Source organism: Candoia aspera, chromosome 2 (assembly GCF_035149785.1).
Source record: "Candoia aspera isolate rCanAsp1 chromosome 2, rCanAsp1.hap2, whole genome shotgun sequence".
Lineage (NCBI taxonomy): Eukaryota > Metazoa > Chordata > Lepidosauria > Squamata > Boidae > Candoia > Candoia aspera.
In genome coordinates, this window is record NC_086154.1 from 77,558,378 (window position 1) to 77,584,675 (window position 26,298).

At 39.7% G+C, this 26,298-nt stretch overlaps 1 protein-coding gene across 1 annotated transcript; it reads left to right on the forward strand.

Annotated features, from left to right (window-relative positions):
• Positions 1-11,258: 11,258 nt before the first annotated feature.
• Positions 11,259-25,761, forward strand: CXCL14 (C-X-C motif chemokine ligand 14). Its single transcript, XM_063292286.1, has 4 exons — positions 11,259-11,818; positions 12,732-12,837; positions 19,612-19,722; positions 24,672-25,761. The coding sequence occupies exons 1-4, from the start codon at positions 11,755-11,757 to the stop codon at positions 24,685-24,687; spliced, it is 297 nt and encodes a 98-aa protein (XP_063148356.1). The 5' UTR covers positions 11,259-11,754; the 3' UTR covers positions 24,688-25,761.
• The last annotated feature ends 537 nt before the right edge of the window (positions 25,762-26,298 follow it).

The following is a 26,298-nucleotide window of genomic DNA, read 5'->3' on the forward strand; positions in this document are numbered from 1 at the left end:
CCTGACTGCACACATGTGGAGAGGAAAACAATACAACACATCTGGAGAAAGCCAATTATTACCAGTGTGGTTTTCTGAAATTATTTACAAATACATAACTTACTAAAGCAAAGAAAAGCTTTACTATCCTGAGATACTCTAATGCTGCCAGTAATGAATGGCAGCAGTTGTCAAGCAAGGATAATCAGAATCTCTTTCTCCATGTGTTAAGTGGATTATTGAAAGCAGGCCTTGATGACAGAATTTCAATTATTAAGTATTTCTCCCATGACAAAACACTTAGTTGAACTGTATTTCAGTTGCAAAAATATCAGCAGCAATAAAAATGGAACGCTGCATTTCCTCAGGCCAATGTCACAGAACATAAAGAAAACTGTGCTGGATCAGAGCAAAAGTCCAGCTAGCTCAGCATCTGCTTGTCCATGAACCCAAACCATGAGCTCAATAGCACCTATCTGCCTATGCTCTCCAGCCACTGACTCTGCAAGGCATCGGGCTTCTAATCCTGGAATAATATACAGCTACCACAGTGATTAATTATTGATTCTATCTTGTATGAGATAGGAAGAGGACAGATAAACCAGACATTTTGTTAGCACAGAGATCTATTTTGCAAACAGTCAAACATCCATCCATTTGCTAGGCTTTCTCTAGTATGTTCATGGTTTAATTTTCACCATTGGGCACCGTGGTTGAGAAACTATATCCTAATGACAAATTCTTGAAAAGAATAGCTGAAAGGAAAGTCCAACGGGAATAAATGGCTTGTCATCCATTTCAGTGAGGGAGACACTGAATGGGTATGTTTTTCACTGTGCTTTTCTTTCCAGAAGAAAAACATTAAGTGGTAGTTATGGGTAAGTAATACAGTCTTTGGCTTGATTGCCATCTAGTATCACTGCATCAAGGTTGAAAACAAAAATGAATCAGGCCAACATCTGTCAACATCCACCAAGTGAAAAGAGTACTATATTAACAACAGGAATATAACACTGTTTCTATCTGTGGGAAAACATCACATAGAATTTAGGTCTCCCTAGGAATTTATGGCTTCAGCAAAGGATCGTTACCTTGTCGTGGTGCTGGAGCTTGAGCACCTCAATGATGCCATGAGCTAAACCGTGAAGGGACACCCAAGACGGGAAGGTCATGACAGGTCAGATTAAATGCGATCCCTGGGGAAGGTAATGGCAACCCACCCCAGTATTCTTGCCGTGAAAACTCAATGGATCAGTACAACCAGAGATATGTCGGTATACCATCGGAAGATGAGACCCCCAGGTCGGAAGATGGTCAAAATGCTACTGGGGAGGAACAGAGGATGAGTTCAACTAGCCCCAGACGTGATGGCGCAGCTAGCTCAAAGCCGAAAGGACGGCTAGCGGCCAACGGTGCTGGTGGTGAACGGCGAATCCGATGCTCTAAGGATCAACACACCATTGGAACCTGGAATGTAAGATCTATGAGCCAGGGTAAATTGGATGTGGTTATTGGTGAGACGTCAAGATTAAAGATAGATAGTTTGGGCATCAGTGAACTGAAATGGACTGGACTGGGCCACTTCACATCAAATGACCACCAGATCTACTACTGTGGACAAGAGGACCACAGAAGAAATGGAGTAGCCTTCATAATTAATAGTAAAGTGGCTAAAGCAGTGCTTGGAGACAATCCAAAAAACGATAGAATTATCTCAATTCGAATTCAGGGCAAGCCATCTAACATCACAGTGATCCAAATATATGCCCCAACCACAGATGCTGAAGAAGCTGAAGTAGAGCAGTTCTATGAGGATCTGCAGCACCCATCGGACAACACGCCTAAAAGAGATGTTATTTTCATCACGGGAGACTGGAATGCTAAGGTGGGCAGTCAAATGACACCTGGAATTACAGGTAAGCATGGCCTGGGAGAACAAAACGAAGCAGGACATAGGCTAACAGAATTTTGCCAAGACAACTCACTCTGCATAACAAACACTCTCTTCCAACAACCTAAGAGACGGCTTTATACATGGACTTCCCCAGATGGACAACACCGAAATCAGGTTGACTACATCCTTTGCAGCCAAAGGTGGTGGACATCTATACAGTCGGTAAAAACAAGACCTGGAGCTGACTGTAGTTCAGATCACGAACTTCTTCTTGCACAATTTAGGATCAGACTAAAGAGATTAGGGAAGACCCACAGATCAGCTAGATATGAACTCACTAATATTCCTAAGGAATATGCAGTGGAGTTGAAGAATAGATTTAAGGGACTGGACTTAGTAGATAGGGTCCCAGAAGAACTATGGACAGAAGTTCGCAACATTGTTCAGGAGGCGGCAACAAAATACATCCCAAAGAAAGAGAAAACCAAGAAGGCAAAATGGCTGTCTGCTGAGACACTAGAAGTAGCCCAAGAAAGAAGGAAAGCAAAAGGCAACAGTGATAGGGGGAGATATGCCCAATTAAATGCAAAATTCCAGAGGTTACCCAGAAGAGATGAGGAATTATTTTTAAACAAGCAATGCGCGGACGTGGAAGAAGACAATAGAATAGGAAGGACAAGAGACCTCTTCCAGAAAATTAGAAACATCGGAGGTAAATTCCAGGCCAAAATGGGTATGATCAAAAACAAAGATGGCAAGGACCTAACAGAAGAAGAAGAGATCAAGAAAAGGTGGCAAGAATATACAGAAGACCTGTATAGCAAGGATAACAATATCGGGGATAGCTTTGACGGTGTGGTCAGTGAGCTAGAGCCAGACATCCTGAAGAATGAGGTTGAATGGGCCTTAAGAAGCATTGCTAATAACAAGGCAGCAGGAGACGACAGCATCCCAGCTGAACTGTTCAAAATCTTGCGAGATGATGCTGTCAAGGTAATGCATGCTATATGCCAGCAAATTTGGAAAACACAAGAATGGCCATCAGATTGGAAAAAATCAACTTATATCCCCATACCAAAAAAGGGGAACAATAAAGAATGTTCAAACTATCGAACAGTGGCACTCATTTCACATGCCAGTAAGATAATGCTCACGATCCTGCAAGGTAGACTTCAGCAATTCATGGAGCGAGAATTGCCAGATGTACAAGCTGGATTTAGAAAAGGCAGAGGAACTAGGGACCAAATTGCCAATATCTGCTGGATAATGGAAAAAGCCAGGGAGTTTCAGAAAAACATCTATTTCTGTTTTATTGACTATTCTAAAGCCTTTGACTGTGTGGACCATAACAAATTGTGGCAAGTTCTTAGTGGTATGGGGATACCAAGTCATCTTGTATGCCTCCTGAGGAATCTGTATAATGACCAAGTAGCAACAGTAAGAACAGACCATGGAACAACAGACTTGTTTAAGATTGGGAAGAGAGTACAGGAGGGCTGTATACTCTCACCCTACCTATTCAACTTGTATGCAGAACACATCATGCAACATGCTGGGCTTGAGGAATCCAAGGCTGGAGTTAAAATCGCTGGAAGAAACATTAACGATCTCAGATATGCAGATGATACCACTTTGATGGCTGAAAGTGAAGAGGAACTGAGGAGCCTTATGATGAAGGTGAAAGAAGAAAGTGCAAAAGCTGGCTTGCAGCTAAACCTCAAAAAAACCAAGATTATGGCAACCAGCTTGATTGATAACTGGCAAATAGAGGGAGAAAATGTAGAAGCAGTCAAAGACTTTGTATTTCTAGGTGTGAAGATTACTGCAGATGCTGACTGCAGTCAGGAAATCAGAAGACGCTTAATCCTTGGGAGAAGAGCAATGACAAACCTCAATAAAATGGTTAAGAGCAGAGACATCACACTGACAACAAAGGTCTGCATAGTTAAAGCAATGGTTTTCCCTGTAGTAACATATGGCTGCAAGAGCTGGACCATAAGGAAGGCTGAGAGAAGGAAGATAGATGCTTTTGAACTGTGGTGTTGGAGGAAAATTCTGAGTGCCTTGGACTGCAAGAAGATCAAACCAGTCCATCCTCCAGGAAATAAAGCCAGACTGCTCACTTGAGGGAATGATATTAAAGGCAAAACTGAAATACGTTGGCCACATAATGAGAAGACAGGACACCCTGGAGAAGGTGCTGATGCTAGGGAGAGTGGAGGGCAAAAGGAAGAGGGGCCGACCAAGGGCAAGATGGATAGATGATGTTCTAGAGGTGATGGACCCGTCCCTGGGGGAGCTGGGGGTGTTGAGGACCGACAGGAAGCTCTGGCGTGGGCTGGTCCATGAAGTCACGAAGAGTCAGAAGCGACTAAACGAATAAACAACAAAGGAATTTATGGAGAATATCCAAAACAAGTGCAGGAAAGTCAAAGTTTACACTGAACACAAACTTTGCCTCATGGTAAGAATCAACCAGTTTTTGAGCTGTATTCCTTATAAATGAAAATATCAACATTCTCCTAATTAAAATAAATGAAGCCAAGCACCTTACTATGAAAACCAGTTGTGCTATAAATTTATATGAAAGGATTATGAAAAAAACAGTGTGGGCTGTCTTAGTGGATCAGACCTAAACACAATCTGATGAAACAGTCTGCCTCCAGGACAATCACAGCAGAATCCATGATGATGGTCCAGTTATTACATGTTCTCTCTTCCCTCTCCTACTCCCAAATGTGGTGTCTACAGCTGCTTCTATTAGTAGTCACTGGCTCCAATCTTTCAGCCTAGCACACTTTAACAGTCCACTTTGGGTATACTGTAAAATGAGAAAAACTGGGAACTTAGTTTGGCCTGTCACTTTCTGCCCTGGACCCTACTCATTACAACCTGAAGACCTTCCCACTATTGCATTACATTACAGATGTCTGCAAAGCAGGGCATGTTGGGAAATTACGAGGTTCCCTAGCTTAGAAAGCAATTAAACCATGCTTTGTAATATCTTTGAATGCCACTTGCTACTTTGCCCCCCCCCCAATTATTCAATGACTAGATTCATACTGTGTCAGACTATGTACAGTCTCAGCTCTGAAAGTAGAACTGATCCTGGATTCAAGAGCTGAATCCCCAACCCCCACCCTGAAATTTGCCAAGCAAAATCTCTTCCAGCTCAGGTAAAGTTTATTCTCATGAAGACTGCTGTCCACCTTCTACCAGCAGGGGGAGCTCTAAGGGATGACTTCCCTCCTCCTTCCATCATCCAGTAAGAAAAAGAATATCCTAACTGTGAACGTTTTACAACTTCTCCTAAAATCATTTGGAAACAACATACAGGCCCATGAGCAGTTTATCCATGGCTACAATAGGAACTTCATACTATGCTTTTAAATGAATGGTCAAATAACCAGAACTCTACTCCCAACGTCCTTCCAACTTAGGCTCTTCTGTACCTGCTTGTTGCTATGGGTCTTCAACCTGGTTTTTCTTCCTCTTTCTTCTTCTCTCTCTCTCGTTGGAGCATCTTTCTTGTCTTAGGTCATACCTCCTAACCATTTCTCAGCTTCTCCACACCAGTGAACTTCCAGCTCTTGAAACCCCATTGCCTCAGCTGTCCGCTGTTTCTCCGGCACTCCTTCTACGAAGCCTCTTTGCCTTCCCTTCTTCAGTTCTTGCCCACAAGTAGTATTTATGCCAAGAGGGCTCCCTGCTAGTTGCCAATCATTTCCTTCTGTCTTTCTCTCATGCCTTGTCTCCCGCTTCCTCCTTGCCACACCCCAAGCTGGAGTCCCATACCCACTGCTGAACTAGCTTGCTGTCTTTCTGTTCTCTCCCAGTCTAGCTTCTTTCCCTCCATTCTGTCTCCTATCCCATTACCTGACCTTTAGGGCTAATTAAACTATAACATAATTACACTATAACCTTTAGCACTAATTAAAGCATAACATGTTTCACAGGAAATCTTCCTATCTCTTCCCCAAATCAGTACCTCCCTTTACTTACCTACCCATCATAAAAGAGCCTGTTTCCTCTTGTCTGGCTATTTGCTTTGCAACAAATCCAGTGACAGCAATGACCCAAGACTGCTGCAAATCCTGTCACTTAGAAATAGTACAAGGAGGGGAGAGGGTTGGATGGCACATGAAGGATGCATTGTGCCCACCTCATCCACAGCCACAATTAGTGCCATGTTCGGTCTGTCCATTGATACCTGGCTTTCCCCTTTTAATAAAAGAGCCTGTGTGCATATGTGAGGGTGCAAACACAATACCTTCACACGCATACCAAGTATCCACAGCACTCCAATCCACTATGTGAATATGCAAGAGGCCACGTGTCTCAATCCCAATAATCAAGCTGGATATAAGTCAGTTCAAAAGACCTGAGTATTGTTAGGGTTCCAGATGTCAAGCAATCCTCCTCACTCCCCCTCTCATGTTTGTGTTCACTCTCTAAGTCAATGTGTCTCAACCTTGTCAGCTTGAAGATGTGTGGACTTCAACTCCCAGAATTCCCCAGCCAGCATGTTGGCTGGGGAATTCTGGGAGTTGAAGTCCACACATCCTCAAGTTGCCAAGGTTGAGAAACACTGCTCTAAGCAGAGCACCTAAGAAGGCTTATTGTTCCATAAAATCTGGACTGGATGCCATGATCCTATTAATGAAACCTAACATTTCATCTCCCCTTCAGCAGCTGCATCATGCTGGCAGTTTGTGTTCAGTCCTTATTCATCTAAAGCATCTATATTCTTTTTTCATATGTACTTCCCAAATCAAGTTTCCCCTCTTATAGCCAGTACTTTTTTCTTTGGCACTTTTTCTTCTTCCCTGATCTCTACCAAAAGTCCTTGTCAGGATTCTGATCCAGTATACCACACTGTCAAAATTGCTTTGGATATTAACTCTGACTTCTGTTGTATTTGAATCATTATAAAGTGCATCTGCTCCTATTCTAATATATATTTTACAAAAGTTCATTTAATTGAAACTTATTATTGTAATAAAAATATTACAAAGTTTTATTTCATACATTTTCCTCACAGTAGTCCAGGAAGTCAAACGTGCTGGATCGTCTCGCTCATTTTATTCTCATTTCAGATTTATTCATTCATTCATTCATCCACTTCAATTTGGTTGCTGTCCGACTCCAGCCCAACTCTGGGTGGCTCCCAATATAAAACAGGATATAGATACTATAACATAAATTTTAAAGAAATACAATAAGAGAAATAATACAATGGCAATCTGGATAACCATATCAATACCACAACAAAATACCTCAGTCCCCTCCAACTAGGGGGCTTGCATGCACCCTACTCCAAAGCCTGGGAGAACAGCCTTCCCGAATGCCATCAGGGTGGCAGCTGTCTGGATCATGTGATGTTTTTGAGACAGGCTAAGCAGAGAGAGAGAGTGATCTGCCATCCCATAAACTTAATGACTGTGGGAAATTTGCATACAAGTCTCCTTGGGCCTTTACATCTCTGGTAGATTCTGCTTAGGCCGTTCTGCCTGCCCTTCACATGTTGACCATTTCAGGATGGGGCCAGCAAGGGAACTTGGTGGCTCATCTATTCTGTTTCTATATAACATTGGTCAGATTGAATAAATAATGGTGATGACTTGTAGCAAACACTTTAACTCCAATGAAAAGCAAGAAAATAAATACTAAGCAGATTTGTCTGTGGTAACCTCACACTCTAAATTCATATCTTAAGTTTGAGAAATAAAACATGATTGTTTCCTTATTTCTTTCCAACCCAGCAACTTCCTTGGAATCTTCCAAGATTTAGCCTGAGTTTTTCATGTCCTTAATTTGTTTTTTTCTCTAAAATATATACCAGTAACACCATACAAAAACAAGGTAATGAAGTGATGTTAACTAGGTAAGCTTTGTCAAATCAGTATGGGATGCATTTCATTTGCACGTTTACTGCCATGACCTTTGACTTGTGAGTGCTTGTTTTCTGTGTGAAGCGTGCGCGTGCACACACACACACACACACACAGAGGCATACAGATAGAGGCACAAGCACTCAAAGGTACAGAAGAAGCACGTCTTGGGAAAGAAGGAAACACAGATTTGCATTAATAAGCCTCAAGGATATTCAAGATGTTCCAAGCATGTCAGCAGCACGTCTCACATGAGTGGGAAACATGCTGGGGGGAAAAATGGATACATCATTCAGTATATTCTTTGTGCGTGTGGTATGCATGTACTCCTTAGACTGCCAGCTTTAGACATTGGAAACAATATTGGATTCTGAAAGGAAAGCTCTCATATTCATGTAATTAAGAAGGACAGTCCATTTTTCTGGTTTGCTTTTGCTGAATAATTAATTAGTGAATATTGACTTATCAAAATCACTCTTTTTCCATGCTCTCTGCCATATTCACTGCAAAGAACAGAAAATTGAGTGCATATACAGGCATGGTTTATATAAGTAGAAAAAGACACCATTTAATCCTTCTATACCATATGAACTCTAACTTTGCATCACCCCTGATGGTTGAAATGGTGAAAAAAAAGTATCATTAGTATCAGAGGTGATCCTTCCATTACAGTCTTGGTAGATGACAATTTCCACCATGGCATTATGATTAATAAGCTAGTTAAGTGTGTATTGAATGGAACGCTGATGAAGTGGATACCTAGATAGATGTACGCAAAGAGTGCTCATCAAAGGTTCCTTATCAAATGGGATAGAAATATCACGTGGTATCTCTCAAAGTTCCATCTTGGGTCTCCTACTCTTTAATAGTTCCAATCAAAGCGAATAGAAGTTAATCGTTTTATAAATGACTTGAATAAGAAGATTAAGGGAATGCTTGTCAGATTTGCAGATGGCAGACAATTGGGTGGGAGAGAAGACAGAAGTAATTTTAGATTAGAGAGTTGGGCTGAAAGTAACTAAATTAAATTTAACAGAGATGGATGTAAAGTTTTTCCCTTAGGAAACAGTAATCAAATATACATGTACAGAATGGGGGATACCTGGCTTGGGAATGATATTTGTGGAAAAGATCTTGGGAGAGTTGTTGATTGCAGCCTGAATCTGAGCCAGCAGTGTGTTCTGCCTGCAAAAAAGGCAAATGCAATTGTGGGTTGTATCAACAGATGTACAATTTCCAAATCACAGAAAGTAATCATTCCACTTCATTCAGCTTTGGTAATATACCACCTGTGTCTACTGTGGGATACCACATTTTCAGAACAGTTCAGAGAAATGAGAAGAGGTTTGGAGAAAGGCAACAAGAAGGATGATCAGCTAGTTAAAACATATTGTCAGTCTATGACAACAGATTGAAGAAGTTAGGTATATTTAGAAAATATGACTAATAGGGAATATGATAGCATATTCTTCAGATTTGTGAAAGAATGTCACACAGAAGAAGCTCAAGACCTGTTTTCTCTTATTAAAGAATATAAGATATAATGGGCTTAATTCAGGCAGATTCTGATGGAAAGCTAGAAAAACTTCCGAACAGTAAAAATAGTTTGACAGTGGAACCAATTACCCAGAGAAATGGTGGCCTCCCTTTCACTGGATACACAGCCAGATGTTTGCAATTCTTTAATTTGTATTTCTACATGATGAAGAGGTTGGACTAAATGACCCCTTCCACCTTTATGAGGGATGGAAAACAAGCCCAAATGTTTATTCTTTTTTTTTAACCTGTGGCAATCCAGAGATTCTCAGCAGGTTACAGTCATGCCATTAAAATATCCACAGCACAATACCTATTAAAGCCACGGAAAGTTAAAAGCATAAAATAAAAATCATACAAACAGCCAGCCAAATACAAAGAATAAAGATGGGGTCATTTTGTGCTACTGCCACTTATTCGAGCATCTCTATTTTTCTCCTCTATTTTACTCTGAAGGTGAGTTCCTGTTGAACTGGAGCACCAGAATATATAGCAGAAAGATACAATTTTAAACCCATCATGACCAGGTATTAGATTTGTAGGATTTCAAATGGCAGAATCAGCCAGATTGCAATATCCCTCTGGAATTGAAGCAGATTCTACTTCAAGAAGCCAAAGCTAGAACTGGGGAAGTTGCACTTTCAGCACACAGCATGGTTTTCAAACTTTTTCAGGCCACAGAACCTGTTATTAAAAAAAAAAAAATCATGGAATCTTTGATCAAGAGACAAATCTCTAGTGATAGAAAATTATCTGCATGAACTCTTGTTTATTATTATTTTGCCCTGAGTTTCTCAGGGAACCCACCAAATTATTGTGGAACCGTTCAAGCTCTTGTGGAGCACAGTTCTGAAACACCCTGACAAAGAACATAACTGACCATCAGGAACAGACTCTTGACTCCCAGTGTGCGGCAGCCCCTGATGGGAGGTGGGCAGACTTCCTTGCCCGCTTCGTGTACTCTTATGGTTTGGCCCAGCTCTAAGCAGAAGACATTAAAGTATCTTGAGTGTGCTCCCTAGAAAAATGACATCATCTGAGATGTCAAAGGCTAGAGAAACATGTTATTTCAATTATTTTTCCAATGATGTGACGAAGTGTTTATAACTGCACAGGGAGATGTTTCATAGAGATGGCTTGCTGGTCAAATTCCATGTCTAGTAACCACTGAAATTAGTCTCATGTTAGCATAAAGAAAACGGAAAGATGTCCTGCACCAAATCTCATTCAACGTGAAGAGTTGATTCTTGGCACAAGATGGAAATGGCTTTTCCACTGCCTTCTTTCTAGGATACTTCTTCAACTTCCCAGTCCAGCTCTGAGATTTCCTGGTGATCTCTTATGCACTCCCAAAACAGCTCTTTTGAGATCAGCTCTTCAGCTCTGTTGCGATCAGCAAGTCTGCTGGGTGCTGTAGCTGCCATCAGCTATGGTGGCAGTCATTATACAGTGATAATGTACAACACAATATGCCACACAGCATGCTTAGATTTTAGAGTGTAGCAGAAAATGCAAGGCCCAGAGCTGCACTCCTGAAAAGGGAAAATGCCTACTAATTCAAAGACTATGTTACCTCTGGGTCCTCTCTGAAAGGAAGCAGATATGTCTACAAAGCATGATTCAAACCATATACATTCTCAGTAGGAATTCAATGGTTTTTCACTTCCAAAGCTGAAAGCAAAGGAACTCATGGTGTGGGGTGAATCTTCCCTAACAATCAAAGGATAGATATTATTCTGAGGTTAAAGAGAATCTTCCTTCAGTTCTGGGGACTGCAATTCACACTGAAGTCCTATCCTGTTCAGATTACTTGTATCCTGCATTCTCTCCAGCTCTATGTGCGGTTTTATCCACAACAGGAACCTTGTGAGGTGCACTGACCTGAGAGACAGGGACTTCCCCAAAGTCAGCTAGAGGAGGTCTTATGACTGTTGCAGGTTTCAACCCAGGTCTCTGTCCCGTGTTTGCGCAGCGCAGGGGGGGGGGGCGGACGGAGAAGAGAGGAAGACTTCCTTCTTTTCACCCCCCCTTTCTCACCTCACATTCTTTCCCTACAACGCGCGACCCACGAAGATTCTTTGCTGCCTTAAGCAGAATCAGCTATTTTTGCTCGCTGTAAGTCCCTCCCTTTGGGGGGATTGCGAAATTGTTGAAAGTAACTGAGTCTATCTGCATATTAATGAGTCAGAGGAAAAGGGCAGCCGGAGCTGTTTTAAAAGAGGAGGGAAGCCTCCGTGCTCAGGCAGAGAGCAGCTTAAACTGGCAGGACGTGCAGGAACAGACACAACAGAAGCCAGGAGAGCGAAGCCTGGAGAGTCACGATCCGTCCCCTGGCCTGGCACCCCTCAAACGCCATCTGGCCCCACCATCTGAACAGTCCCAGGGGGGAAAGAGAAAGCAGGTTAACCCGGTGAGCCCTAAGTGAACTCACTTCTAGGCTCTTCAGGTCTTACTATGAAGCTCTTGACCGTAGTTTTCCTCATACTGGTCCTTGTGATCTGCTTTACCGGCGTAGAAGGTAAGTTACAGGTTACTTGCTAACCACCACTGCTCTTGCTGTTCACTTTCACCCTTGCTGAAATAGTAGACTGAAATATGATTGTGGTCCTTGGAAGAACTTAGAAAAGGAAAATAAAATCAACAATAGACCACGTATCCGTTTAGAATATAGGTCTGCAAAAATTAGAAGTATCAGAAAAGCCATTTGTAGCCCTAGGTGGCATTTAATCTTTCAGCCCAAGAGTACTTCTCAGAGCATTTAAACTTAGGAATGATCAGATATGAATGGTAAACTCATTCATGGTTTTGCACAATGGAAAAGTGAGCAGAACTGGTGCAGGTATTCAGGATTTGTAAAAGTTTGGTTTTGTTGGAAGGTTTGAATTTATCATTGTTTGTTGTTAAAATTCCCTTTGGCCCAGCTTGGGTACTGTATTATTTTTTTTGCAGTTTGTAGAGTGTAAAATAATGAATTTGGGATGCTTTTGACAACAAAGTCTTTTAATGTTTATCAGAAGAAATTAACACCTATGAAGTCATTGCTCTTACTGTTTATGTTCCTTATTTGTCACTGAATTTCAACACAGCAGGTGCAGCATTAATAAGATGGGGTTGTCGCATGGCTTGTTATACACAAAGGCTGCAGTCCAGCACATCTACTTAGGAGTTAGCCCTGCTAGATCTAATGGATCTCATTTCTGCATATAAAGGGAGACATTTACACATCTTCTGCCTACTTCAACTGAATGTAAACTGCTTAACCATATGTAGGATTGAAGTTTTGGTATCTTTTTCACTGAAGAAAAAAAGTTTGTAAAAATAGCACTTGTTCTTTAGAGTTAAACTGTAAGCAGAGCAGATGTTTCTGTAGATGTTAAAATAATGTTTGAACCTAGTCCATACACAAATGGATACATACTTTTTTCTTATAGGATCAAAATGCAAATGCTTAAGAAAGGGTCCCAAAATAAGATTCTCTGATATTCAAAAAGTTGAAGAGCGGCCAAAATATCCATATTGCAAGGAACGAATGATCATGTAAGTCTTTTTTGAAAGTGTTATATTTATATCTTGTCAAGTCTGCTTTTCTGCAAATGTTAAAATGATAAAAACTATCAACTGTCTATTACAAAATCCTATCGTATTTAGTGTAGCAAAATAGTTAGGAACTTGTTTTGTCTGTCTCACATATGGCAAATGTACTTAATTTGTTAAGTATAAACTAAAAAAAGTAATATGAGGTTTATGAAGATAATTAAAAAATAGAAATACAATAAATAACTGTTTTCAGATGTTTATATACCTGTACTTATTTGTTTGTTTATGTGCGTGCATTAGAGTTTCCATATCCTGAGTCTTCATGGAAGCAAATAACCCAAAATATTTATTATAAAATGCTGCAGTATAGTGCAACTCCTTTAATCCTATTCTCTTCAGCGGCATTAAATCCATTTAACTGTAGTGCAATATTGAGTACATTTATTTGTGAGTAAATCCCATTAAGGTCAGTGTGATGTACTGCTACAAAACATTTGGACTATACATAAGGAGCCCCCTCTTAGCTGAGCACTAATTTCAGTATTCAAAATCAGCTCCACCTCTTTGGGGATTTGTGTTAAATAGCATTACCTGGCAAGTCATTGTTAACCATGCCAACATTATGTAAAACAGTCCTCACCCCTTTGACTGCCATATCAAAAACATGATAAATAAATCCTCCTAAATAAAACAGGTAGAATTCCTCTTCATATGGGCTTTGAAGCCTATTAAGTAACACATGCAATGAACTGGTTCTACTTAAAATGGAAAAAGGACAGTTGTAGTACATCAGGGCTCACTCTTCTTTGGTCAACTGATGTGAGAAACAGGGCCATTCTGCATGGGCATTAGACCTCTTTTAGCAGTGGTGCCTTGCAGAAACTTTTCTTCCAAGTGGTAAATCAAATATGGGGGATGGAGGCAAGAGAGAAGTAGCCACTTTCAGATCCTGTAATATCTTTCCTGTGGTGTGTTACTATTGAAAGATTCCAAAAAACTGTTTACCGGCTAAAGTATATAATGCCAAATAGCCTGTGACTTGTTTTATATTGTGATACATCACAATGATGTAACTTGGGACGCCACAGGTATTAGCTCAGAAAAAGTCAGATTTTTTTTTAAAAAAAAAGTCTGTGTGGTAGAACTAAGATTCACCTGCACCATCTCACTTTAAGGAAAGCAAATGGCCAGAATGATGTTTTATCCTACCAGACACTATAAAAACAGTATCCATAGTATATATCAAAAACAGTCACTGCCTGCTCATTTTTATCCCCATATTGTGACTCCACACTGAAATGGTGAGTGATCTATGAACCTGAAGGCACAACTGGCCTCATTTTTCCTGCTTGTGTTGGAATGATGGCAAAAGCAAACCGTATTCCACTTCTTAAGAATTATTTTTTTCAACAGAATGTCATTTTTTTAAAAAAATCTCACTGATTCTTATGCTGTAGCGGGAGGAGAACACGTTTGCCCCAGGAATCATCGATTAAGAGCAATGTTCTGTAAGCAAAGAGAAATTTTCTTTTTTTCATTTCCACTGTTTGAAAACTCCAGACAACACTCTGATTCTCCCTTTGGTTTGTCTTCAGAACCAGCTGAATTTCTTTGCTTGATTTATGGGCTGGTAATTCCAGATTTTTCTCAGGCAGAGCTATGCATTACATGTAATTCCAAACGTATTGCTCTTTTAAGACTTTTTAAAAAGATGATGCAAATACTGAGGTCTGAAGAAAGACAAATACAAAAAAGAGCCTTGTTAAGATTCTTTCACAGAAGTTTTCCTTTCTGAATCCTCCTCCCCCACTGGCTAGATATACAGATATTTTCTAAGGCTAGATCTGTTGAGATGTGGGAAAACTGGTAAATTCAACACTGATACAGCTAACCTACAATAATAATTAAATATTTCATAAGACACACAGTATATAAACATTCAAAGGAATACACTAATTTGTTGTCCTCTTACTTAAAGACTCCTATAGCAGGATCCAGTTGAAATAAACTGAGCTCCTATGTCCATACAATTTATGAAAAATAGAGGCTTTTGACACCCTAGTTATTTCTGACATCTCATTTATCTTGTCTGCATTGTTCTTCACTTCACATGCATTTTCTATAACATGCCTGCCCACTCTTACCAGGACAGAAATAGGGATTAACAGATGCTCATTTATTTTATTTTGTTTTTTATGGATTGGCTCTGTACTCTGTTTTGTTATAATCTATTTGGATAATTTCTAAAATTAATTCTGGAACTGGCATATACAGACATACATTTTGTCACAGTTCAGAGTTTGGAGGTGGGTGTTTTATGGATTATTCATGCACTATGCATCAAACCCCTTTAGTTCTGTGCCCGTGTAATGAATATGCAGCACTTCTGTATACTGATAACCATAGTGAGAAGAGGCATAACCTGAAATTTTCGTATCTTAGAATAATGCATACCTACAGAGATTTAAGCAAAATCAAGACATTAAAAATAGAATTGCAGTGGATTGCAGATGCACTGTTTCTTTTCTGCAAGCAGTATCAGATTATTTAAAACACCATAAAGAAACTCTTGTAGCTGGGAAGAATCTGCTTTGCCTAAACAATTTCTTCAACTCTGTTCTGAATCACTAATGTTTCCTCCACAGCTCTCTAGCTCTGTCTGGAATATAGCAGCTAAATAAGTTTATCATAAATATTCAAGGTAGTTCATAATGATAAAATTATGTCATTTTGGAAGTAATTCCCTTCAATTCATTATGGATTCCTACTGAGTAAATTTGCAGATGGATTTAAGAATACAGGATTCAAGGTTTTCTGGGACATTATTTGTTTAAAATAATATGTAATATCTGCCAAAAATTGCACTTGAAGCTATGTAATAAATAATACATTACATCCATAAAATACAACAATACAAAATGCAGTCGCGGCATAAATTGGCAGCTCTAAAGCTAATATTCACCTGATTGACTATCAGAGCAGAAATGAAAATCAGTTTAAGGGCAGCAGCAGAGGTCGATAAAACTAGTTAAGTGGCCAGAAAATCCTTTCTGAATGGAAGATATCTTTGCATACAGATGAAATTAAACCAGTGGCATTGGCTTCTGGGAAGAATATTAACACTATAACTTTAGTCCAATCCATAGATTAAATCCCAATGAACAACCTATCATGTTGTTCCACAGTTACTTTTACCAAAGTTCTGGCATTCAGGGTATACTCTCTTTGAACTTGACCCTATATGCATCGCCTTTCCTTAACCTGTCCCATCCCAGAAGTGTTGAGATTTTCCTTCCTTGAATTCCCAACCACCAGTTGCAACCATCTGAAGAGCACCAGCTTAGGGAGAGCTTCTGTGTATTAAACATTCTGTGCCTATTGAGAGAACAAAAAAAAAAAAAACAGGGAAATCTCCATGCATAACTGTTCAAACTTGCAATAGAACAGTAACAATAAACTGAAAGTTAACGGGTACTAGATAAGGGACAGGGGCAAGGGAGGCAAGCAGAATTTCAGAACTTCCTTGTCATGAGGTTGTACACCCAGCCTTTATGGGCTAGAGAACTGAGAATCAGTTATCTGTATCTGTATCTGTATAACATGACAGTAAATACATGATAAATGATTGAAGACCAGCCACAAAAATGTAATACATCCATCTACTGCATCTATTGACATAATCCTAAGGCAGTATGTCAATGCAGTATCTGCTACAGAACTAAGTTGAGTTAGTCAGTTGCTGATACACAGCAATGGCATTCACACAAAATTTGGCACTTACTCAGAAACAGCAGAATCGTGATCTTACAGAAGAAGCTATATAAAATTCATCCTAGCCGGATTTTGATAAAATAGGGACAGTGCGAAAATGCATGTCCTACCAACTCTGCTTCACATGGGCAATCTTCCTTCCAAGAAGAGAGGGTTGTCTTTAGAAATTCTCAGAAAGAAAAACTGGCTCACTCAGAACAGCGATTCATTGGCATTGTTAGCATGGAATCCTCAAGAGCTTAGTGTGAAATTTTGGATCAGGAAAGGAAGGCTCAGCCATCCGGGATGGGGGTAGCAGATTTTCCTGCTACCTTTTATGAGAATATAAACTCAGAAGATAGCTCCATGGCCACGGAAGGGGGCTGTCCCCCTTTCTTGCTCCCCGCTCCTCAGCCCCCAAATATCAGCTTTCATGTGAAAATCAGGAAAGGCCTGTTCCAACTGCTTCTGTGGTCCAGTGTGCCAGTGACCTCCTTTTTCTGACAGGTCTTGAGAAATGCTCAAACTCCAGAAGGTATGGAGGTAGCCCTTTCCCAGTCCACTTGCATACACAGCTATGTCTCCATCACATCAGTGACCTGAAGCTGACAAAGGGTTCAGAAATGTGCATCAGCATAACAATGCGGTGCGAGGCTTTCCTGCCCGAGCACTGGCTGCCAAGGACTCGCGTCTGGGCTTTCGAGTTTGCCTGCCTGATGGGAAAACCAAACAGCAGTGTGCTCTCACAAACAAAATGCCAGCAGAAGTGGGATGTTGAAAGGCCAGCAGAAAAACAATCACGAGCTTTTTTAGGATGGGCATGAGGGAGCCATGAATGCCAGCCCTTTAGAAGCTCAGCCAGATCTGGCAGTCAAAGGGAAAAGGCAGAAGTTCTGAGGTACAAATGTAACTGAAATGCCCATTAGGGAACCCTTTCATTCTCTGCTAAAATCAGCAAGAAAACTCTCACGATTAAGTCCCTGAGTATGCAGTCCTGGGATACTTTCTAGTTTTTCTCTTTTTCAGAAAACAAAAACACTTGATTTTTAAATTTTTATTTAGATCATCCTGAGTTAGTTGCTTCTTGGTACAATTTCCTCTTCTTTCGGTTTCTAGTTCTTTTTCTTTCTGTGCGTTACAATGTAAACCTATGCTTGTCTAAAAAGAATTGTTTTCAGTAGGATGTATAAGGTTGCAACCTCAAACTAAATTCAATGGGACTTCTGAATGGAAAATTTTAGGATTGCACTATTGATGCTTTTAGGTGTTCATTCCATTTCATTATATCGTTCATACATTTTAACTTCATTAATGAATTTAATTTGTAAATTTCTTTATAATACTTCAGGAAAATGTTTAAATGAAGAAGCCACACTACATATTAATGATGTCTTAGAACTTGGCAATGCTTTTCATTTCTTTTCTTTTTTCCTATTTTGCTCTGAATTTTCATTTGAAAAAGAAATCCTATTTGGTAATAAATAATAAGTTTCCTGTAACAACTGTGGAGTGAAAAGAAAACCAGAATCCAGAATGCAAATTAAATCAGTGTAATTACAGGGAGAAAAATACTGTAAAATTGACTCTGACTGGATTCTTTGAATTAAGGTATGCCTGTCTGAAAGACATTACTGTGACATGTGAATCCAATCAATCTACAGATTGATTAATTATGGTTCATTGAATAAACCATAATTACTAATTTCAGGCAACATGCTAATCTATAAACCATGGTTTATAAACCATAAAGACTGAGATAATACTGCAAACTTAGCCTAACTAAACAAGATATCTGATGGCATAATAGGATATATGAACCACTTCATGGTAGCTCATGGATAAGAAGTTCGACAGTCCATCATTTTTTTTACCCAGCACAGCTAAAACATTCTGCGTGCATGTGTGTGTACACATTCAAACATAAAGAGTCACACAAAGCTCTGTGGTACATGAAAGATTTTTAACAAAATGGTTATTTGGTAAGGCTGTGTTCTGACACCGAATTTTATACCAGCTTAGAGAAGAAAGGCCAAGAGGAATGAGGGCATAGTGCACCAAAGAAATCCATGAGAGAATAAGCAGGCATTTGGGTACGATTGGGTGTGAAAAAAACACAAAAACTGGAGCTCAACAATATAGTCAAGGCTGTTGCTAAAACAAAGATCAGGAATGCTACAGAAGCTTTTATTGTCTTACCTAGTTAAGTGAAGTGGATGGGCCAGATGTGTATGTAGAGTTATGCTGGGGCCTGAGAGCAGCAGATTATTGAAAAATCCTCTGGTTCTTGAGAAGGTTCGTTACGTGGAGCATCAAGCTGCGTACGTTGAGTTTTCCATTTCTAGCCCTAGGAAACCTGTAGAATGTGGAAAGTGTTACTTAAACCCACCAAAGCTGAATTGAATGCAAAGCAGAACTGCAGGGTATAAAAACAGATCCACCTAGCATCTGAATCTTGCCTGTGGTGATCCATGCTGCTTCAGAGGTTTGCTCATTTCTCTATCATCAAATAATTGGTCTAGTTAAAAGCTTGCTTGTGAGAAAGATGGAACAAGCTCAACCAGATTTTCTTTTTCCCCAACTCCAATTCTCCAGCAGAATGTTAACAGTGCTAATGCTGGTGACACTGCAGTCTGTTTATCGGTGCATGAACTGTAACTTCCTTCAAGTAGAAGGTTCTGCCAAATTAATATCAAGCACCAAAATCATGTGCAACAATGCAATCCAGTTTTCAGATGCTGAAAGAAAAACAGAATATGTAGGACCCTTACCCAAAATAGCTCTAAGGACGGTGATGGTCTACTGTGACTTTCCAGATGACCCTATACTCCACAGCCCAGCAGCCCTAGCCAACATGGCCATTAATAAAGGATGTTTTGAAAACTGTAGATTAGCAGCACCTGGAGAGACAGAGTTTGCCCGAAGCCTGTACCAGAAAGAGACAGTTAACTATTTCTGAAGTTAACAAATCTTGTTTGTTAAAATTGTAACAGCCACTCCATACTGACAAATTGGTTTTTATTTCAGAGTCACAATGAAATCGCGATTCCGAGGTGGCCATCAGTACTGCTTGCATCCCAAACTCCCAAGTACAAAAAGATTACTTAAGTGGTATACAATATGGAAAGAAAAAGAGAGGTGGGTAATTGACTGTATGCAGGTGAGGACCACCATCCAGCCAAGAGGGCTTTCTTGTTGACCAAAATTGTTCATTTGGAAAAAGATGTCTCTGACACGTTTGATTCAGTATGACACTGACAGGCATGCTAGGTGTCACTCTGTAGATGTGGACTCAGAGTAACTTGAAAAAGAAGGTGTTGTGCTATCATTTGATCTCTTTGAAAAAGTCTAATACTCCAAATGAGAGAACAGTGTTTCTATATTTTTGCTGAAGTAGGCTCTGCTTAGACAGACAGCCTGGTGTAGTGGCTAAGGCACAGACTAGAAACCAGGAGCCAGTAAATTCTAGACCTGCCTTAGGCACGAAGCCAGCTGGGTGACCTTGGGCCAGTCACTCTGTCTCTCTGCCCTAGGAAGAAGGAAATGGCAAACCACCTCTGAAAAAACTTATCAAGAAAACTGCAGAGACTAGTCCAGGCAGTTGCCAGGAGTCAAAACTGATTTGAAAGCACACACACACACAAAGGCTCTGCTTAAGCCTGGAGTTACTGGGTTAAGCATTGTCTACCTACCTACTTACTGACTAACCATGCTATTCCAGATTTTAAGAGTCAAACAATCAAATCCAACAAGCAGTTTATGACAGAGTATTAATATGAGGATGATCACTAATATTTTGGTCATGTTTTGATGCATGCAATATGAACCATAAATTATATGTTTTTTCCTGCTAATATTTTGTATATGTATTATAAATGGTCGAAGTGGGGCGGGGGAGCAGATATGAAGCAATGTTTATTATTTTTCAGAAGCTGTTGCAAATACAGTGCTGTCCGATTCTACTTGTGATGCCTAATTTCTTTTTTAACAAGGCTGCAGTCTTACTACTCTCTTACATGAGATGGGGGGGGGAATAATCCAGAGATTAAACAGGGGGAGAGAAAAATAAGAGTAAGAGAGAGTGTGTCAAAAGAACATAGTTCCACTTTTAGTTTTTGTCCCACCCACTGACCAAAAACAGTCCCATTCCCTCCCCAACGCCCCCCCCCAGGAGAATACAGCCCTAGGGAGATTTTTTTTTTTTTAAAAAAGCCTGCTGGGGAGCAGATGTCCTATCCACTAAAGTATCTTCTTTATTATGCTTGTGTAGTGGATTGAAAAAGATCCTCTGCTTATGCTTTGAAGTCATCCTTTAATAAAGATTTAATAATAATTGCATCAAGTTCCAGATTTGAACTACAACCCTGAATTAGCCTAGTACTAAGACCAGTTTTGACTTAAATATTTTGCTTACGGATTACGCTATGCACAAAACCCAGACTGAACTCATTAAACAGCGTGCTTCAGAAAAGACCCACCAATATTTGGAATTTCTTCACTTATAGACAAAGCTGTTTGAAGTGTAAAGCATGCTGTAGAGGATTAGGTTCTTATTTTTAGGAATCTGTGAATCAACCTTCTGCAGGTTTCTGGCATTTCACCTAATCAAATGTTTTAAAGTCTTTCTGTAACGGAGTAATTTCAGATGTTCTGGGACTATTGTTCCCAAAGTTGCCAGCCATTTCTTCCCAGATGTGCTTGGCCAGACACATCTGATGGGCATTGATTTTGGCAAGGCAGTGTGAATCAGAACAGACTGATTTTTAAAAAAGCTTAACGTCATTTGCCTGGGGTGAATAGGAAGATCTGACTGATACGGATATACTCACTGGGTGAATTATATTACTTGATGCGATCTAACTGATGTGCTGTTTGGATAGTCCCTGCAGACATTACCTGTTTTGGCCAGACCTTACAGACAGTAAATAAGCTTTATTTGTACCTGACATCAAGGACCAAGATTTGTTACAGGCTTCAGTTCTGGCAAAGAATAAGATGTTCGAGGTGCTCAGTCTACAAGAATTTATCTACATGCCTCAAATAAAAAAAAAACCAGAACAATTGCAACTGTGTCCCTGAACTTGTGAAGAAGATCTGTGCTATAGTATGCACGATGCACTATGTAAGGATCTGTCCTTCCATTCAGCTACCGCAGGGCCAAACAGTTATAACTGCAAATACAGTCTTTTAACGTAAGACTTCAGATTTTTGAAAAGCCAAAGCCTGGTTTTAGAACTACAGCGTGTTACCTCTAGAACCATGCCACAATTTCTCATATTACACTGCCATCTATTTACTATATCTCTGGCTTAGCAATTGTGCGCTGGTACGATAAATCTTTATCCAGCTAACCAATGTAACATAAGTATCTTTTAAAAAGTCTCCTCCTATGTGACATACCCAGGATCACACAACAAAACCCCTTGTGGTTAGAGAATAGAATAAATGCCTGTTTCCCAGGTGAAAAGGCCAGCATATTGCTTCTCTGTATAACAGGGATGAATAGAGATTTGAGTAAACAGCTATTGCCTTCAGCATTCTGGTTCGCTGAGCTTTGGCACACCTGCCCTGGGGTGAAACAGCAGAAGCAGATGAACTTGTAAGAACAAAGAGCCTGACTGCCTACAGAGTTCCCCTTTGATAAAAGCTTAAAATACAAGCAAAACGGTGAAGGTACTATCTGGAGAATGCAGTCCTGCTCCCAAAGAGATCAGGAGGGATTTGGGCAGAAGTTAGGCAGAGCCACCAATTAATGTTTAAATTGGATATTAGAAGCTTTTGAAGATAACGCAATGAGGGTCTGCAGGTGCCCTTTCTAGAAATAATTGCTGATCTTAATTATGATTTTGCTCTTTTTGTAAATGGATAAAAACAACATCCAGAGGTTAAAAAGATTTTGCCAAGTAAAAGCTGAGCAGTGTTGTAACAAATTTGCTTCTTGTTACAATTCATCCCCACTATTAGGGTAAATAAGCTAACATTCATTACTTCACCTTTGTAACTATTTAACAAATAGCCAAATTCTGGCTCCTTAATAACATTTTTGCCACGTCTTTCTGGACCCAAACTAGTGGTTCAGTAGTCAGTGTGGATTCTCTGATATCTGTGCCGCCTTTGCATGAGACAAAAAATCAAATTCTGAATTGTACAATTCCCTACAATTCATTGGGAAAGATGTACAGTACTCTTTCCATGGGTAAGAGAAGCATATAATCACTTGACTGCAGCGATGAAGGTGTGCTGTTGCCTGACAGCTTACTTGAAATGGGTAGTAGAATGTAAGTGGCCTTGTTCCCACAACATGTTGTAGGAACACCGAATAGGAATGGTTGACTTGGTCAATTCACTCGCTGAGGACAAAGTCAATTCTAAATGTACCCAGTGAGTAGAGTCACTCCACCCAGTCTCTCATGTTGTGAGGACATTTAAATGCAATAAGTTAGCCTGTTTTGCATACCTTCTCCTCCAAGGTAGAGATGTGGGGACAATTGAAATGTGGGAACAATTGAAAAGGCAAGAGTCTTCTTTACAACACTCACAGCCAAGGGCTGGCAGTACCGAACACTTCTCCCAAACACTGATTACTTACAGTGGCCAAGCCACTGTAAAGAACTGTTTGCAGGGACGGACAGCTAACTAAAGCAGTATTATGCCATTGCAACACAAGCTCTGCCCCTTTTTTATGGTGCTGTGATGTCACACATGCATACAAATGGAGCAGAGTTTGCATCATACCTGTGCAACGCTGCTTTTGTCATTTGGACAGAAACTGTCATGAGTAAGGATGGCGAGCAGGGGGCTCCCACCCAGACTGTCAAGCGCATGCGTAGCACTGAGGAACTGTTCAGCCATTCAAAGAGACACAGATCGGGACTGCCTTAACCCTTGGGGGTTATATGTCTGGGTTTTTCCCACGCTTCTTCAGTTTGTTAGGATTCTTGTTAAGTACTAGTAATAAATATTAGAGACCAGTTCATTGTCTCAGTGTGTTTCCTGGTAGTTAGGACAGAAACATCTAATCTTGCAGATGCCTCTGGCTAAACCTTGCCTACTGCTGCCTACATGACAAATAGAGAAGGACTGGTGATATCATCAAGCTTTGCCAATACTCTCCAGGCCCTTCTTGGAGAAAGTCGGTGGGGATTTGGCTTTCCCAATATGGAGCTCTGTGCTACCAGAACTGCCAGGAAATTTGACTGTGTTAGTGACTGGCTGGGTTAAGGATGTTGTGGGAACAGAGGAAACAAGTTCAAGAGTCATTTCACCATGAGCTAATACAATAATATAGAAAGGAGTCCTCAGTCTACAAATTGAACTCGGGTTACTTTGTAAAATATTTAGAACTTTGTTTTTATCCAACACTTTTTTTACTCAGCATAATTTCAGTATTTACAGGTTTCTGGTCTTAGGATAAAAGACCAGAATGCTTAATCTATGCTTAATCAACGGCTATTGTACCTGAAGTGTTATTTGGTAGTTTTATTTGTAAACTCATGTCAAAGCTTCTTGAGGGTATTCCCAAAACAGCTTCTAAATCTCTTCCTATATTAAATCTCCCCATTCTGTATTTCCTTAGATATTGTTGTCCAATTGCTTACTTACCATATCTTGCAAACAGCCTAGATGTGCAACAACAAATTGCAGCAACATAACAAAACTCCAAATAATTAACCTAACGTTTAAATAGCATAAAATATTAGCATTGCCTTAAACGTATGTGGAAGGCTAATTTTATTAACTGTCACATTAAGAAGCAGCGTGCCACTGAATAGTACCAGCTACTGACCAGTAACACTGGGAGAGAGGAATCAGCTGATATTGCTGTTCACAGAATCATCACATAACACTTTTCACCATCTAGTCCAACTCTCTGCCCAGTGTTACAGCACCCCTGACAAATGGCCGTACAACCTCTGTTTAAACATCTCCAGCAAGTTGTTTAAATAGCGTAAGACTCGGAAAAGAACACGAGATCAGATTTCTGCATCTGGCCCAAGAAGGCTGGTGGATCAGTGCTTGGAAATTTAGTTTCCTGAATAGCTGTTTCACTCTTTGATCAGACTAATGCTTTACTTTTATTTTTCCAGAGTCTATGAAGAGTAAGAGAGTGATGTCCAGTAGAAGTGGGATTGATCAATTGATGGGCATAAGAAAGATGGGCAACAAAGATGACTTCTCACAAGATACAACACAACATCTATGTTATTATAAAGCACTTTTCTTGTTACCAAGGATCACTTTTTACATTTTATAGCTGCAAAAAAGCTACCAGATTTCCTAAGTGTCTTTATACATTAGATCCTATACATGCCTCCTTTGTAGTAAAAAAGTTCATGAAATGTATTCTTCATTTAAAATGTATTTGTGTATTCTTAATTTGATAACTGTTCTGTCCCTATGGCTGGATATTGGGCTTTATAAGCTCATAAAATGAAGCTTAATTTTTTAAAAACAAAATCTAAAACAGTCACTCTTTTTTGGCATGGGGAGGACAACTTCCTACTCCATAATAAACATTTCTAGGTGGGACCTTCTCTATGGAATGAGAGGGGCCAAACTAGGAATTGTTCTCTACGATGGTATCTACTGCTGTACAGTTTGGAAATAAGGTTTCTCATTACAAAATTGATACAAGCTGTTCGTCTTTTAATCCCTGCAGATGGGATAATATAAAATATTCTACTCTCTTTCTTTTGGGTGGATAAAAATATTTCTAAAGCAGTTTAATGTGGAAAAGACACTTTTTCTTACCTGAGGTTCTTCTGAAGTTTGCAGTTTTGCATTGTGGTATCTTCAGGTATATTGTGTATGATTCCTTAGATCTGTAGTTTAAAACTGTCCAAAAATGTACTTTCTTTTGGGGGGAGGGATGAAGTACCTGATAGGGGAATGGACATAAATGTTTTAATCACAAAGCAACAATCTATTATTTCGAATGTAATAGTTTCACTGGTAAGCAGTACATTCCTCTTTATAAAAATATAAATAACAAAACTACCTTTTCAATTGTAAATATACTATAGGAGATTTCCCTATATTATCTTTCTGTATAATGTATTGTACTGCTAAATTATCATATACTATTTAAATGTTTGGAATATTAGGAAGTTGCATGCAGATTTCATATTTCTTTCTATGACAAATGGAACTTAAGGAATAAAACACATTTTAAAGGCTGGTGGCTAATTTTCATTAGATTAAACATTTGGGACTCTGTAATAACAATTTCTGGATTATGCTGGTATGAACATTAAAGGCCAATCTCCTGCCATTAATGCCACTGGAATTAGGAGAAATCTCCAGATTCACAGGGAACTATCTTGCATTTAAGCATACTTATCCATATTTTTCAAAAAGCCGTTCAGACATTAAAAAAAAAGCCAATGTCATCAATCCCAAATACAGGATTCAGATGTTTTAAAATTGTTTTTTCTGTTTCATTCCCTTGTTCCCCTGTTGATGTTTGCCTTTTCCTTTTGCAAAGTTTATCTAGCAGCACAAGGGAACTTAATAAAATCCTCTCCTTTGGATTCCAGATACTGCAAATATTGTATTTCACAACATCAGGAATATAATGTAGGATCCATTCTCCAATAGTCACAGTAGGGCTACATGGGAGGCAAAAGTACACACACTTGTAGCCCGAAGGGCCCATATGTTCAGTGTCACACTATTCAACAGGAGAACTGCTCTGTCTTCCACTCTCTACCTTAA